The sequence below is a fragment of the Papaver somniferum genome, unplaced genomic scaffold, assembly GCF_003573695.1.
Source record: "Papaver somniferum cultivar HN1 unplaced genomic scaffold, ASM357369v1 unplaced-scaffold_135, whole genome shotgun sequence".
NCBI lineage: Eukaryota > Viridiplantae > Streptophyta > Magnoliopsida > Ranunculales > Papaveraceae > Papaver > Papaver somniferum.
This window is the reverse complement of record NW_020622713.1, coordinates 10,955,851-10,972,689: the sequence shown is the minus strand read 5'-3', so window position 1 is coordinate 10,972,689 and position 16,839 is coordinate 10,955,851. Positions and strand designations below refer to the sequence as shown.

The 16,839-nt window shown below is 35.6% G+C and overlaps 3 protein-coding genes across 8 annotated transcripts; 2 read left to right on the top strand and 1 right to left on the bottom strand.

Annotated features, from left to right (window-relative positions):
* Positions 1–464: 464 nt before the first annotated feature.
* Positions 465–7,223, top strand: LOC113334101. The gene is made up of 4 exons (XM_026580438.1): positions 465–985; positions 2,195–2,382; positions 2,935–3,064; positions 7,153–7,223. Exons 1-4 carry the CDS (start codon positions 877–879, stop codon positions 7,221–7,223), a joined length of 498 nt encoding a protein of 165 aa, XP_026436223.1. The 5' UTR covers positions 465–876.
* On the top strand, positions 6,372–16,764 carry LOC113334120. Of its 4 annotated transcripts, none has more exons than XM_026580468.1 (4): positions 6,372–6,916; positions 7,635–7,789; positions 7,993–8,796; positions 16,151–16,764. In XM_026580468.1, the coding sequence occupies exons 2-4, from the start codon at positions 7,645–7,647 to the stop codon at positions 16,612–16,614; spliced, it is 1,413 nt and encodes a 470-aa protein (XP_026436253.1). In that variant the 5' UTR covers positions 6,372–6,916; positions 7,635–7,644; the 3' UTR covers positions 16,615–16,764. The 4 variants fall into 4 exon arrangements, with proteins under 4 accessions (XP_026436253.1, XP_026436252.1, XP_026436251.1 ...); XM_026580467.1 differs by having other exon boundaries at positions 7,993–8,865; positions 16,220–16,764; XM_026580466.1 differs by lacking the exon at positions 16,151–16,764 and having other exon boundaries at positions 7,639–7,789; positions 7,993–9,521.
* On the bottom strand, positions 9,615–12,724 carry LOC113334122. Of its 3 annotated transcripts, none has more exons than XM_026580470.1 (6): positions 12,200–12,724; positions 11,924–12,074; positions 11,626–11,724; positions 11,158–11,517; positions 10,410–10,481; positions 9,615–10,167 (listed from the first exon to the last, which is right to left on the bottom strand). In XM_026580470.1, exons 1-6 carry the CDS (start codon positions 12,247–12,249, stop codon positions 10,120–10,122), a joined length of 780 nt encoding a protein of 259 aa, XP_026436255.1. In that variant the 5' UTR covers positions 12,250–12,724; the 3' UTR covers positions 9,615–10,119. The 3 variants fall into 3 exon arrangements, with proteins under 3 accessions (XP_026436255.1, XP_026436256.1, XP_026436254.1); XM_026580471.1 differs by having other exon boundaries at positions 10,435–10,481; positions 12,200–12,723; XM_026580469.1 differs by having other exon boundaries at positions 9,615–10,481; positions 12,200–12,722.
* Positions 16,765–16,839: the final 75 nt, after the last annotated feature.

Below are 16,839 nucleotides of genomic sequence, written 5' to 3'. Positions count from 1 at the left end.
TCGTTGTCGAATATAGTTCACTTCATTTTCATGGGCCACCGGATTATTCCCTTCCTTAAAAGGACCAAGTTTTTCCGCCTTGACGTAACATCCACAATTTCCATCACACTGTACGTCGTCCATTGCTACAATATGCTCATGAATTATTGGCGATAGATCTTCCAAGTAGTTATCGTATATAAAATTGATAGGCCTCAAATATTTACCGGACTTATCTCTTTTGGTTCCTCTCATCATACCAATTTCATGTACGATATTTTGCTCTTTTATCTTGGTTTGTGAAGGATACATCTTAATCTTCCCCGTGACATCACTAGTCCAAAATGTGGATTTTAGGACACTTGGCGCACAAGAACAAGGACGGATGCCACATGTAGTTATATATTTTACAGTAGGGATTCGTTGAAAATTTTGTATTTTCTAATTAACACTTCAAATTTGTCATTCTTTTTGGTTTCTATTTGCCCCACTACTCCTCAAAGTTCCGTCCCAATCTGATGAAAACGAAGACCCTTAAATCATATTAATCCTACGACTTCTAATTAGACATAAAAACTTCTCAAAACTGAAAAATTAAAGTCTTCCGTATTCTCCTCCTTTGTGTTTATCAAAATCTTCCACCTTAACTTCTCTCATTGGATTCTTATGATTTTCCTTTTCTTAGATTCAAAAATTAAACTCAACCAATTACATCACAAAAATCACTTCGAATTTCTTCAGAACCCCACTTTTTTTGAAGAAATTGGAATGGAAATCAAAATCCAATCTAACTTACAAAGTGAGAGCGAGAGTGGATAAATTTTCTCTTTAATTGTAAGGTATCTCTGTACATCTCCATCTACCTTGAATGCAGAAATGATTTAGACAAAAATTTTGATGCATGGCAAAGACGGTCATAGAGAAGATTTCATTACCAAAATACGAAGAGAATCATCATCACAAGGTGAAGAAACCTTGACTGGAGGAGATATAGAGACGCGAATCGGTAAAAATTCTTGCGAATTTGATATAATTATATCTTGATTTTTTAATATTTCACATATCCAATTTTGCCATTTTTAAAAGTACCCTAGATTGAGTTAAACTGTTTCCACTATGAATTTGTACTTCTTATTACTCATTTGAAATTTTTGTTTTCAGTATTTTGGGTTTAACGTTTATAAGAAGAAAAAATCCCCTAAATCCTCATAAATAATGAATTCCAACTACACATCATACGCCAGGATGGATCAGATTTACATATGAATATCATGTTATACTACAAACCATTCCCTGAACTGAATAATGTTTAGCTCTAGATATTGCTTTTTGAGATGCTTTATATGTTATTGGAGTAAAAATCTTCTGACGATGAAGAGCTTGTGAAACCTAAGCAATTTTTAGGAGAAACAATGCAAGAACTGGATCTAGTAAGCATAAGAGTTATTGGTGAAGATGGTTGCTGTCAGCTACGGGCTAAGTGAGGCTATATTAAAGATTCAATGTAATACCAGTTATCAACATCCTACTAATATTATGTTGTAGGCTTTAGATATTGAAACTGCAGTTAAAAATAAAAATTCCATGAACATTTGGTTGTTTACTGTTGATGAAACTGATGATATCTGTATGGTATTCAGATTCCTAATGGTGATAAGGTAAGATAGATTTGGGCATTTGTATAAATGTTCTTTTGGTTTCAGAGTTTATGCCGAACTGTCTGATGCTGAAAATTTTATATGCCTCATATGGTAGCATTTGAATGGATTATGGATGCATTGGTAGTGTATTACACCAATTAGATTGTCGTAGTTGATGTGTTCAGGTCTACCACATCTACACAGTGTTGCACTTTTTCTTTTCTATTTCAAATATTTTTGTTTGAATGGGTGTCAATTTATACTTGTGTCGAAGGTTGGAGACAATGCAGGTGATTATGCAATAAGAGTTGTTGATCTCTTTGGGGTGTTATTGCAGAAATAATCAGCGCTATATTTTAACATGACCCCCCTTAGTTTGCACCTGGAAAATGCTTATGTTTTCTCTACTTTAAAATTGAGTTACAATAGCATTATTAATGTGGGAATTCATTTACTATTGGTTGGATTTATTTTCTTTTCATTTTTCACATATCCTTCTGGATTTATATTGTTCCCCCTTGTGTTGTTGGCATTTGAACCCCAAGCGTTTTGTTTTAATTGTGGAAAGGATTTAGTGATTGGATGCGTCTCGAGGAATCTAGAGAGGAATGCAGTTGAGCTAGGCGATGTTAGGTTAAGTACACCACCAAATGATGAAAATTTTGAGAGCCTCACCGATGAAATCATGGAGAACAATATGGAGCTACGTATTGGTGACGGACCTCTTGGAGATATTTTTCCCGTAGATACGATTGCGTTGCCAGTACAATACTTAACTCGAACTTAAATAATACTTTTTTTCTTTTCTTTGTTGTTTTGAATAGGAATAAAAAACGTGGATTTTGATGTTGAACATGAGGAGGTTTTCTTTCAGGTTGTAAATTGAATTCATGTTACTTTTAAAAAAATCGGTTCATTTGTTAACCAAATTCCATATGTTGGCTTCTCTCAAATATTAATTTAATAATAATGATTATTAAATAAAATATAAAGGATCATTTCTACTCAGCTGAATTGGATTAATCCGGATTACATTGGGCTAAATCTTAAACCTAAAATTTTACAAACATAGTTAGTCGTTATTTTTATACAAATGAAATCCGTAGGTATTCTTTTACACTAACTGCATGTCGTTTAAGAAATAGTACACCAAAAATATAACACTCTTTAGGACGGACTGAATTTGTCCTATAACCCTAGTTTCGACAGATTCAGTCTGTCCTAAAATCCACGTTTTGGACTAGTGCATCCTCTTTACTATCCTTTGCTTGTGACGGACAATCATTTTCATTGACCTCTTTGTTACTTGTTTCAGATTTTTGAATACTCGGACGACCACGTTTTCTTGGAACTTTCACTTTTCCTCCTTCATTACCTTCTCTATTTCCTTCTTTGCCTTTTCATACCTTGCATTATGGTATTCAACGCCGGATGGATCCCTATGGGTAGCCAAAAGTTCCTTGTTTGTTTGTCTAGTTTGGAAATTATTTATTCTCTTACTCTTCCTACCTTTCGGGACCCCCTTCTCCGGTTCCAAAATATTTTCTTGGGTGAAAGGATACATGACCAGCATCATGTTGTTCCAAAGTATTATTTTTTTTTGAGCTCGGTACATCTTTCTATACATCTCTGCCAACTTTTTCCCATTTGTCGTGTCCAAAATCTCTAGATCATCTTCGTCGTTTTCGGTTGGGAGAGGATCAAAGCCCAATTATTTCCAAAAAGGATCGATATCCTCAAATGGTATGATACCATCCTTGTACCGAAGAATTTCGTGGCGACTTGGAAGTCCCATAGATGTCTTCATTTTACAAACAAAATCTTCCTCCAAATTGGCGCCTAATATCTCAATAAAATCTACTTCTTTCATCAATAAGTCGATGCATAGATGGAAGACTTTATAAGTTAATCCCCGTAGTCATTGACTTTTGTAATCCTTGTGTTTGAACATAAGGTTATATTCGAACTCCGCTTTAATTCTCACAACATCACTCTTGAAATATTCATCAATTGCATCAAATACCGTGACAAACGTGTCAACACATCCAAAAAGGTTCTTCTTTAACCGATAATGAGGCGACTCTACCATACTTGTGGCTTGGTTTTCGAAGTGCTTGTGTCGATTTGTGAAACAAGACATGAACCTTTGTTTATTAGGTTCCAACACATATTTGAGAAAATAAGTAATAACGACGGGATAGTCGGTCCTCAAATGTTTAAGATTTTCTTAAAAGACATCCTCGGTGATTGACCATACCAAAGCTTCCCATTCTCCATGGAAAGAATCCCACAACATCTCATTTTGTTCATATTGTTTCAAGAATTCCCTTTTTTACACTACTCGTTTTTCCTCCGGTAGTTTAGCAATATTCTCTAATTCTTTCATCTTAAGTGGTTGAATTATTGGTTGGCATTTTTTCCTCACATTGCACCATATATGAAATGTACAAAGAAAGTTGAAAGCATCCGAAAATACCTTATTAATAGCATACATCAACGATGAATCTTGATCGGATACAAACACTTTAGGAAGAGCACCCTCCCGGAAGATTAATTTCAATTGTTCTAACCCCCAAATAAAACCCTCCTTCTTCTCTTTTTTCAAGAAAAAAAAAAAGCCACGGTGAACGGTGCCTTTTGGCGACGTATGCCCAATAATGTTCATCAACGGCATCTCATATTTATTTTAGTTTTTTACATGCAATCCAATATAATAACTTTTTGGAAGCAAAGAGCCAATTGGACGCATTCCGGGTGGGCAAGAAAAAGGTGTGTCACTTGACCAAAGTCATCCAACTTATTTTGGAAAGCATAGTTATGCTTCACCCCTAACCACATCACTCGTTGCATCGCCATCCTTCCTTGCAAATTGAGTCTTCTAATCTTATTTATTGCGTTGTAGATAGTTTGCATAGTCGAATTGTTGTTCTTGTCGTCTTCCTTCAATTTACTAAGAATCCTAGACGGTGGCATATGTGCTCGTGTCATTTTATCCACTTCTAGCATCTCCTTGGGGTTTGAGTCGCTACTTTCGCATGTCCATGAAGGTCACATGGACGTGGGTGGTTATGACGATAATCCATATCTTTATTCATAACCCAACATTCATCATCTTTGTTCAAGGACTTAATCTTGTTCTCGAGGTTGAAAACGATCTTGAAAGGGCAGTTTCTTTTCTTCGTCTTTGTCTTTTTTCTTTCTCCGGGTCTTCCCAACATATACAGAACCCTTTTTAGCCTTGCTATCTCCGGTTCCACTTTGCTCACATATTAATTCAAACCGATCCCTTCGGCTTTGTCGTCCTTTAAATAGTACGCAATTTATCTTCATCGCGTGTTCCTCATCCCAAGCCATTACTTCGGGTTTAGTTTTCCATCTCTACGTTCATTCAAACACAAATAATTAGTAAGAAAAACTTCGGAATATTCCGACAACATTAAGGTAAACAACAATTTCTTATATACCAAATCATTTTGAAAGTGATCCTTAGTATCTTCGTGAATTATGTCTACGGGATCAGGTTGATTTTCCATTGGTACAGGTCCATCAAGCACGATCTACAAAAAATAAGACAAGGTAAGATAATAACAATGCAAAGTTAATGGTCAGGTTCGGCTAGTTTGATAATCTAAATATGTGCCTAGTCACATTTACGTAGTTCGGCTGGTACGATAATCTAAATACGTGCCGAACCTATCACATTCACTAAGTGTGACTTGTACGATAATCATCATATGTGACGAACCTATTCAAATTTCTAAACACAAGAGTTCCAGTGTATGGTTCGGCGTATTATAATTATCCAAAACAAGCCGAACTAAGGTCTTCATAGTAGGTTCGGCTCATAATCATAACACTTTCATCTAGCCGAACTGTTCATCCAGACTCGTCGAACCGTAGTGAAAAAACCCAAATTTTTGATGATTTTAAGCTACAAAAGTGAGATTGTTTAAGATAGAAGTGTACCTGTGTATTAGAAGCATTGGGTTCCTCATCAATGTCTTCATCATCTAGATTTGGCTCATAAAATCATCACCTTGAGTTTGAGAAAATCATTCTCATAATCTAAGAAATCAGCCATTTGGGAATCATTATTGTAGTTGATGTGTATTTTCCTACGTTTTTTTGGCGAAGATTGACCCTCCTCATCCATTGACTAAAAAATACAAGCTTTTTTCTCACTTTCCCTTTCTCCCTCCAAAAAAAAAACCTAACTTCTTTTTTTCCTCAAAAAATTTTCAGCTACTCAAACATATATAACTAAATTATCTTAATCACTAATCACTAATCGGGATTATTATAACTAATCATTAGTTAACACTAATCCTAAAAGGGCAGAATTATCATTACAAAAAATATTTGGTTAAAAAATTATTGCATTAGATATTTATATCCTATTCTATCTTTATTCAATATGTCCTAAAAAAAATATAAGTATGTCCTAAACCAGGATTCCATAAGTGACCGCAACATGTGCCAAACTAACCATATATGGCGCACATAAATTGATTCAAGTTCACATTCGGACCCTTAAACCACTCCTCGAATATTTTTGTATGTCCTAAGACAATTCACTATTTTTCTTTTACACCATCCATCTTTACATCCGAGTGTGTCACGAGAAAAAATTTAAAACTCTACCTACTACACGTGTCGGCACCAAAGCTTTACGATATCACCAACAGACGTGGAATTCATGAACGTGCGGATATTTTCAAGTACAAAAATAGAATTGGATGTCCGGTCAGTGGTCATATCATAAACCCAGCCCAGCCGTCATCTTTGAAACTCCGCCCGTTATCCAGACAAACCCTAGCCTTTTACCCTTTTGCGTCTTTTTTTCTTCTTTTTCCTCTTTCAGATCCCCAATTTGTTTTTCCTAAATCTGAATTCTTTTCTCTTCATCTTTGATTTTTAGCTTTTCCCAAATCTGAATCATCTTATCTCGCGGTTAGGGTTTCGTAGATATTTCGTTTTTTTCTCAGAAAGATCGGTTTGGATTACCCCAATTTTGTTTAATCGAATCTGATTTTTTCGATTTGAAATACCTCTTTTTCACCGATTGGATCTAATTTATTTGATTATTTTTGTTCAATTTATTATTTTTGATCGATCGATCCCGTTAGGGTTAATTAGGTTTTCTTCGTAATTTTAGGGTTCGTTGACCCGTCCTTTTTTTTCCAAAGAAAATTAGGGTTTCCCTTCTAAACGTCTTATTAGGTTTTTTCCCCTAATTTGTTTTAGGTTAATCATTCCCCTCATCTTAGAAGTAATCAACTCCTCGAATATTATCCGAGGTAAAAAGAAATTTAATTTCTTAAACGTTCTTATTATGACGCCATTTTTATTTATCTTTTTAATATGTTCTTCTACGGTCTTATAAATTGCATGCTTGATATGAATTTGTTAAATGAAAAATTGAGTTTGTTTGTGTAAGTTAGTGTTCTTAGTTATCGGGGGCAGGCTATTGGGTCCTCTTTTATTCGTGTTCTTGCAGTAAAATGCTGTATAGTGTTATGTTTGAATTGTGTAGTTTCATGTATCATGCAAATTGATGAATGCATTTGTGGGAAACTACTGTTATATTGCTACCCAGCTGGATAATATTTATACCAGCTTGTGGTGAAATGCGACGAGTTTTGTTGGTCTGAGAAGCGTAATGCAGTTTTGTTTGTTTCATATGCTCTGCTTGTTTATAGCAAATGTCAATGGTAGTAGACATAAATGGCAAATCAATTGAGTAAATTGGATGACTAATTATGCAATGGTTGGTCTTACTTCTTATCTATAGTTGATAATATTTGGAGTATCTTTGGGTATAATATGATTGTTAGATAATGAAGTACTTGGGTCTCCTTAGTTTTATAAATTAGTACATGGTAGTTCCCTATATAGTTTCTGTGCTGTTAAGTTTAGCACATGTCTATTTCAGTTAAAGAGGTGAAAGAATTAGGGTGATTGTATCTTCTATTGCCATTCTTTACTTCGCACTCATGTTCTTCATTGTTTGCGTAGTAAGGTGATTATGGCTTACAAGAGGCCTTTTGGGGATGAGGAGGATTACAGGGTTGCTTCTAAGCATCCAAGACATTCTGACAATTGTTACCAACTCGCATCATTTATAGATGTTGCTCCTTATGTTGATACTTCTTCGGATTCTCAGACTTCAGGTAAAAAATATGTTTAGGTGTCTATCAGTTGAGAAGAATGTATAAGTATTCAATGTGTAATGTTTTTACGGCAGATGTCCGATTTCCGCTGTTACTTTTATTCTGAATGCTAAAAGAGGTGGATTTGTTTTCACCATCGGATACATAGCATCTTGTATATATTTAATAATATTCTGTTTTGTTAATTGACCTGATTAATGAAGGTGATGTAAGCTTCACTAAAAGGAATGTAAGTGACATAGATATGGATCTCCCAGCTTGTTGGTACACGGACGGTGAGATAGGTGGTTCTGGAAGCCTTTCTAGTTTGTGGCTCACCCATAGGTCAGAGGCAGCAGCTCAGGACGATGAAATGTGTTTATCCTATTTGGCTTATGGTCCTCGGAAACTAGTTTCTATTGGATCAAATTATCAGGCAAATATTCCAGCCTGGGGACCAACATCAAGTGTCGATGAGAACAGTGGAAAATTCATGGGGAACTGTGTGATTCCAATGCCCACAGAAGATGCAGGCAATACCAACTCTGTTGGATATGTTAAAGATGATTGCAGCTGCCCAGATCGGGGTTCTGTAAGATGTGTAAGGAAACATATCACAGAGTCCAGGGACAGGCTTAGAACGACTCTTGGGCCCGAGACATTTGCGGAACTAGGGTTCTATGAAATGGGAGAGGTGGTGGCTACGAAATGGATTGAACACGAAGAGCGTGTCTTTCATGAGGTAGTGTTCACATATTCTGCATCGTCTGGTAAGAGCTTTTGGGATCGTCTGTCAGGAGTCTTCCCATCCCGAACAAAGAAGGAACTTGTCAGTTATTACTTTAATGTGTTTATGCTTCGTCAACGCGCTGAGCAAAACAGATCAGACTCTCTGGAAATTGACAGTGACAATGATGAGTGGGAAGGAAGTGATGAAGAGGAAGATGAGATAAGAACCACAGAGGAGTACGAAGACTCTGCAGTAGAGTCTCCGCAAGAAGATCCCGTCTCTTACGATAATAACGAGGGTGATGACAACAATGATGGGGATACAGGGGACGATGAAAGTACTGCTGATGAGCACTATTGCAGTTTTGGTCCTAAATTCCATACCTCATCTAAGAATTCGCATAGCAGTGGTGAAGATTTTGATATACAGGATGACTCTTGTTTGTCGTTTGAGTGTGAAGCCAGCAAAGAGGGGGTCTTCTGCGGTCACACAGATACTAATAAAAGACAGAATCAGGTGGATAATAACCGCGGCGAGGATTATCTGCAGTGTAGTTTTGATGAGCGGTTTAATAATGACTCTCTTGAGCAGCATGGATATGTATTTAGTTCCTGTGACTCTAAAGTTTGGGATGTTGGGTATTTGGATAGTTTCGAAGCTGATGCTGATTTCCTATCTACATTTAACATGATTGAGGAAGTTTTTGGGGATGAAACTATGAATATTAGAAAGGGTAATACTGATGGAAAGAGTGTAAGCTAAGCAAGTACATAATGATTTTTTGCAATCTCCCTCAGTTCTCTGGCTCCTGGAAAACCAGACTGTTGTCAGAGTTACGCCAGTTTGTACATTTCATTTTTCGATAGGTGGGGCACCACCTTTTACTGTAAAATAAGTGTTCTATTTTTAAAGCCTAGTCTGTGATTCAATGTTGGTGGCATGGCCTCTGATTCTCTCTGTTGTCATTTATATTTATTCTTTACCAGAACTTGGAAAAAGATGAAATCAGAAGATCTCTTGTAATGATATGAGTGAAACTACCAAATTAAGCTTAGAATATCAGCAACAGGTTATGGATAAGAAATGCTCTGGGAATCTGTTCAAGTTTACTAAACATTGAAAAATTCAACAAACTAAAACTGAAATATTTCCATTAAGCATATCTATAAAGTTCAATCAGTACCATCATTTTCTTAGAGAAAAATCAAACTTAAATATTAAATTAAAGTGACCTAAATAAAATGAATCCCCTCCATCAGACCTCCAAGCAGTCGGTCATATCCCACCAAAACCACCCATGTCAGGTCCAGCACTATCTTGGTGCATCTTAGCAGTAATTTGGTTGCAAACACTCTCCAGCTCTTTCATCCTGACATCAGATTCATCCGCCTCTGCTAGCTCGTTGGCATCAAGCCACTGAGTGGCAGATTCAATAGCATCCTGGATTTTCTTCTTGTCAGCTGGTGCTAACTTCCCAGCAACCTTCTCGTCCTTATTGTATTCCTCATATTGTAAGCATAGTTTTCAAAGCATTCTTCGGCTCGACTTTCTTTCTGCTTGTGTTGTTCATCCTCCGTCTTGTACTTTTCTGCCTCTTGCACCATCTTCTCAATTTCCTCCTTCAACAACCTTCCTTTATTAATAGTAATTGTGATATTGTTCTTCTGGCCTGTAGTTTTATCCTCATCAGAAACACTATTTTGAGATAATGACATAGACTAAACTCATAAATCCAATTCAATTTTCATCTTGTTCTTGAGATGGCATTTGCATTTAAAAATTAAAAAAAACTATTTTGAGATAATGACGTAGTTTAGACTCATAAATCCAATTCAATTTTCATCTTGACATAGCCGTAACATGCATATCCAACTGCTGAATAAAACTTTTTACGAAGTGTTCATATCTCACACAAGCATGAATTGGACAATCATACATTTGTCGTAAATTATCAGACTTCTCCCTGACTTCATTCTCCATAACCTATGTTAAACACAATAAACAAACTTGCATTAGTGTTTATACCAAAACAAGAATCCAGTCTAACTTCGTCAAATAAATAAATAAAAATTTCGGTCCCGACTTGGTAAATGAAGATACCTTGCTAATTATATTAATTAACACAAAGTTTGAGAGTCCTTTTGAGTCCATGAAAACTCCAACGAACTTTCTTCAATGAACCATATTGGTTCGTAAAAAAAAGTCGGTTTTTCCCAAATATACGCTCCTTAATGGGCTCATGCTATATCAAGTAATTTTTATGATGACTTGCTTTTTGACGATGCATTTTTATTTTATCAGGTTCGTGATCATTTTCATTATTTATTATTCTCCCAATAATTTATATATACGTGAAGATCTCGTAATTGCACTATTTTGTTAGGATAGTTCAAAAGATGTTCGACATCCATAATACTTTCGTAAGGAAAGTTGAAGTCTTATAAATTTTATGACTACTACCCTTTATCCGTATTTAAGTCTGTTTCAATATAATTCTTACTCCACAAATATTATCTATTAATTTGTTATCGATAAACAAATAAGCTAGCCAACTAAATAATATCTTTTTGGTATTCCCAAAGGCATGCATTTATGGAAATTAGACTATAAGAGATAAAAGAATGAATTGTTGCATGTGTTGTCGAGAATGATCACATACCTTTAAGCGTTTTTTGAGTGAATCCATATCGGTACATGGATCTCCGTCATTTGTTAAATTGTCTTCTCGGATCTCCACTCCCAGACGCTGTAATTTCTCGGCGAAAACGTTTTCCGACGTTTTGCTTTCCTCACAGGCACTGGTGATGTCATTTCCCACTAATTTCTGCAGCAGCCAGTTTTTACGTTCTTCTGGAAGATCAAGATGGACAAGGGACTTTAAAAAATCCAACATTGTAGCATCTTTTATTTGTGAAGATGAAAACTCCTCCTCCGGAAATTCAGCAAGAGACCTTAAAAATTCCGATATTGTGGCATTTTTCATTTGTGATTTTAAAAAATCCAACATTATGGTTTTCACCTGCGTATATATCGGATTCCAACAAATTAGGCCTCGACTAAGAAATAAATCAGTACGTAAAAAGTTATTGATAATAAAAGAAATTAATTAAATCAAGAATATGCTAACCTTGAAAAATTCTTTTTGGACCTTATAAAATTCAATGTCGCCACTGCGATAAGTGGCCAGTAATTCACGGTGATCAGCACCGAGAATACAATTAATTCTCTGCGAATAGTAAAGGATTAGTCAGTCATAGGTTTTGATGAATATACTATTTATTTATCTATAAGATATCAACTGGTACAAGACACACAACAGAACTTCGATAAGTTAATCTATAAAAGGTTAATAATCTGTAAATTGATTTTATTAAAAAAAAAAACAAAAAAACGTGATAATCACCGTAAAGACCGACGGTACTTACTTTTAGGATCCTTAATTCGGTGAGCAAATCTTCAGTGGATTCATAAAAATAAGAATTGATGTGTACATCGCTCAGGTAATCATGAAGCACCTTGAATTTTTCTTCCTCGTCCCGAAGTTTCCAATTGTCCAGAACTTTTTCCATCAAATCCCTGAAAACAGAACACCATGCGTTTAATTGATTGATGATCATGAGATTGTAAAGCAGTAAAATAAATTGAGATGATTATCAATTCATAAACAAGTGAAGAGATAATTAATTGAATTTGCACCGTACCTATGAGCATCCGAGTATTTACTGTATTTCGGATCAAATTCACCAAACATGGTCGTTCTTCTTCTTCTTCTTCTTCTTCTTCTTCTTCTTCTTCTTCTTCTTCTCTTCTTCTTCTTCTTCTTCTTCTTCTTCTTCTTCTTCTTCGTATTAGTTTTGGGAAACTGTTCTGATCGGCGGTTTCTCACGATTTTGTGTCTTCAGAAGAACAACCCTTGTTCCCTATTTATAGTTAGGCTTGTAGTCGATATGGAAACAGGAATGGTTGGGTCCGGATCGTCTGTACCCAGACTCTCGTGAACCCTCTGTGCTTATCGATATGGTCGGGACAGCTGTCTTGCCTAACTAACGGCATGTAATCTTCCATATTTGATCCTTGGGATTATCCCAAGAATTGCTTCTGTTCCCAGCAATCCAGAGACTCCAAACGACAATAAGAGGGAGAGTTCTTGGGGCGCCGTTATTATATTTTGTGATATAGTTAGTGAGGTTAGGGAAAAGGCAGTGAGGCCCAATTCAAAACAAAAATAAAAGGAAAAGAATTCCAATTCAAAAACAAAACAAAAGAAAAGGAAAAGAATTCACTTTAAATTTCCAGATGAGTTCACTTTAAATCATTATGCTTTTAACGATTATTTTGGAGAGCTGTTTTGGAGAGAGGATGAGCGAAAAATAAAAACCTTGAACTCAGCTGAGGAGAATGCAGCTTTGTCAAGAGGGAAATTACAGGAGAGCTAATTTGTTAGTTAAACTCGATAGTTTTTAGCTAACAAGAGCAAGAATGACATTTCAGAGAGCCAAAGTCAAAGGTTTTAAAGAGGGGGATAAGAATACACATTACTTCTAAATGATTGCTAATGCAAAGAGAAGAAGAAACTATATAACAAATCTGGAGATAAATGGTATGGATGTTTTTAATCAAGAATCCATTAGGGAGGAGATAAATGATTATTATACCAATCTTTTTACTGCCACTAATTCAGTAAATCCTTTATTTGATAACATGGGCTTTATTCTTTGGATGACACTCAAAGAAATTGGTTGTAAAGAGTTTTTGATGAAAAAGAGGTGATGTTGGCTATGAAGAGATGTGGTACTAATAAAGCACCTGGCCCCGATGGATATATCATTGAATTTTATGGAGCTTGTTGGAGTTTTTTGAAAGTGGAGGTAATGGCAGCTATTAACGAATTTTACAATAAAAAGAAGCTTGACTGAAGATTGAATATGTCTTTTCTTAAACTTATATCTATGGATTCAGCAACAACAAAAGACTACAAACCACTTAGTCTTATAAGCCGTTTTTATAAAATAATTTCAAAGGTTTTAGCTGAATGATTGAAGGAGGTTATGCCTAGTCTTATAAAATTAAAAATCAACAAATTAGTGGCGATTCCTTTGCTAGATGGTTCCACTCGATTCGACTCGGACTCAGTACAAAGAGGAAGTAATTTTTGACAAGGAGAATGGTGACTAAGTTTTCGAGGGAAGAAATCACCTCTATAACGGAAGGACTAATCTTCTGCTGATTAAATGCTTCCTCTATAACGGAAGGACTAATCTTCTGTTGTAAATCTGCCCCACCATTTAAATGTTTGGAAAAATTCTTAAAGCTAATCTCCAAAAACTTGACCTAGCTTTCAGTTTATAACTCCGATCGGAAATCAATGGTCAGTGCATCTGAATCTCAATTACCCATCAAATCAATTTGAATTTCATCTACTTCCAATTTTCGATCTCATGTGAGGTTGTATCTGTTCTTGATTGGTTATTTTAGATCAATCAAAGATTCCTTTAGCTGTTCAAACTTTGGTAACATAATTGTTGAAGACTAATAAAGATGAAAAATTCAATCTTATTTCTATGCTATTGGGATCTGGCATATCAAGCATATGTGTCAAGGATTATAGTTCTTGTGCATAATATAAAATGATTAGGCATTTCTTCAACAATTAGGTGTTTACTCTAGATATAATATGTTCTCATTACTGCTAGTAGGTTATTTGCTCATCTTTTGCTCTTTTTTGTGTACTGCATTTCTTCAACATTGTATTCTTAGAGACGTACGCCGCTTGAGGACCTGATAAAATGAGTTCCTCCCTGGATGGAGATTCCAAGAATGAGGACTGCCACTAAGATAAAGTGGTATAGGTTGGTTATTTTGTCCCATTATTTTGTCCCTGATCATCATTCTTCTTATCTATTCTTCTTGTCCTAATATATGAATTTAAGCAAAAAGTTACGAGTTGTTGGGGACAAAAAATAGTGTTGTCAGGTCACGACTCACAAGTACAAATAGATTACACATTTGTGGTGGGCCTCACCTGTTTTATTTGTCAGAAAATACATGACCCTATTATCAATTTATATTTTTATGATGATGTGATTGCGTATTGTCTCTTGGTTAGATTTATCAACCGTAGATGATATAATTTAGATCATGTAGAAGAGATCCAACTGTAGCAAGCTTCTATTTTATTGATGCTCATTTTATTCTATATTTGCACCAGCTTGTGTACATCATGATTAATGTTTTCCTCAAAAACAAAAGATAATTACGTTGATTATTAGATGGCAACCATCTGACCGTTATCCAACAATAAAACAAACACGTCAAGGCTTAGTTGTTGTATCGGTGCCTGCAGGTTCAAAAATAAGTGTGTGCACCTCCTGGTGCAAGTGCGCTAATATGAAAAGAACAGTATTTCTGATCTAAGTCCATTAATATTGTCGCTATTAAGCATCGCGAAAAGGACCATTGGGATGGTCATAGAAAGCTAAGTTTCAACTCTGACGAATAACAACGTAAGCACTAATCACTATCTTATCCAACGACCAGGAAGGTGTTTGCAAAGATGTATTTGCTGGCGAGAAAATGCAACTTCTTATTAGGATGCGAAGTTCCGTCAATTTTGTGCGAAGAGGGTAATCAACATCTGTACTTTCTAAAAGAAAAATATGAGTTTAGAAATTTTCGTCTTATAGTTTATCGAAGAATTAGTTTTGAAGTTGGGGAATCATATGATGATGATGCTCCGGAAAGTACTTGATAAGGTTCCTCATGTCAGCATTTGACACTCTATTTTCAGAGTTTCAAAAAGTAACCATTATTCTAGAATTGTAGCAGAATGACGACGACGAATTAACAGGTGCCAACAAGATCTCAGCTGATCCGCATTTATTGAAAGAGTTGCAATCAAACCTACAGTGCGCTGAGGAGAAGTTGATGATGACAAATGCTGGGATTCTCGACCTATAAGGATTGAAAAGTTCAGCAAAGCTTTTATTGTTAACTTCAGAACAAGACCTTGATTATTTTACTTCAGAAGAAAGGAACAACAGAAAGAGAGGAGGGGATAGGATTGTGCTGCGTAATATCGTAGCCCTTTCTTTGTTTGTGGTTGTTTAGTACTTCATGCATGGTTTGTCCCAAAACAGTTTCTTTTGTTTTAAGTTTGTCCAAGCTTGGAGTTGCAATTCCAGCAGCCACTATAAATGTAGATAGATTATATGGCAGAAGTAGAAATAGAGAAAGGGATACTTAAATTTTTGCTCACTAGGTGCTTTTAAATCCAATTCTGCATCCACACTTTTGATGAGCACATATGAGATGAACAAAAAAAGAAAATCGATTTTAAACACCTTCTTTTCAAAAAATATTTATCTACATATTGAAAAGGTTGAGCAAATTTATTCTGTGATTATCTATCAGAATTTTTCTCGGTCGGACGTGTTTATAGAATCATTGTCTTATCCAACGATTGAATAATTAATAGAAGGCACTCTGTAATACAACGGATCAATATCATCTTCTATTTGATAAAATTCGAGAAAGACGTAGATTCGAACCTAAACACATTCGTAAACAAATAGCTAACTGGTATTTGAAATTGTCGAGAAGATGTTAATTAATAATAATTTAAATTATTAACAAAAAAAAAAATAATAACGAGGGTGATGACAACAATGATGGGGATACAGGGGACGATGAAAGTACTGCTGATGAGCACTATTGCAGTTTTGGTCCTAAATTCCATACCTCATCTAAGAATTCGCATAGCAGTGGTGAAGATTTTGATATACAGGATGACTCTTGTTTGTCGTTTGAGTGTGAAGCCAGCAAAGAGGGGGTCTTCTGCGGTCACACAGATACTAATAAAAGACAGAATCAGGTGGATAATAACCGCGGCGAGGATTATCTGCAGTGTAGTTTTGATGAGCGGTTTAATAATGACTCTCTTGAGCAGCATGGATATGTATTTAGTTCCTGTGACTCTAAAGTTTGGGATGTTGGGTATTTGGATAGTTTCGAAGCTGATGCTGATTTCCTATCTACATTTAACATGATTGAGGAAGTTTTTGGGGATGAAACTATGAATATTAGAAAGGGTAATACTGATGGAAAGAGTGTAAGCTAAGCAAGTACATAATGATTTTTTGCAATCTCCCTCAGTTCTCTGGCTCCTGGAAAACCAGACTGTTGTCAGAGTTACGCCAGTTTGTACATTTCATTTTTCGATAGGTGGGGCACCACCTTTTACTGTAAAATAGTGTTCTATTTTTAAAGCCTAGTCTGTGATTCAATGTTGGTGGCATGGCCTCTGATTCTCTCTGTTGTCATTTATATTTATTCTTTACCAGAA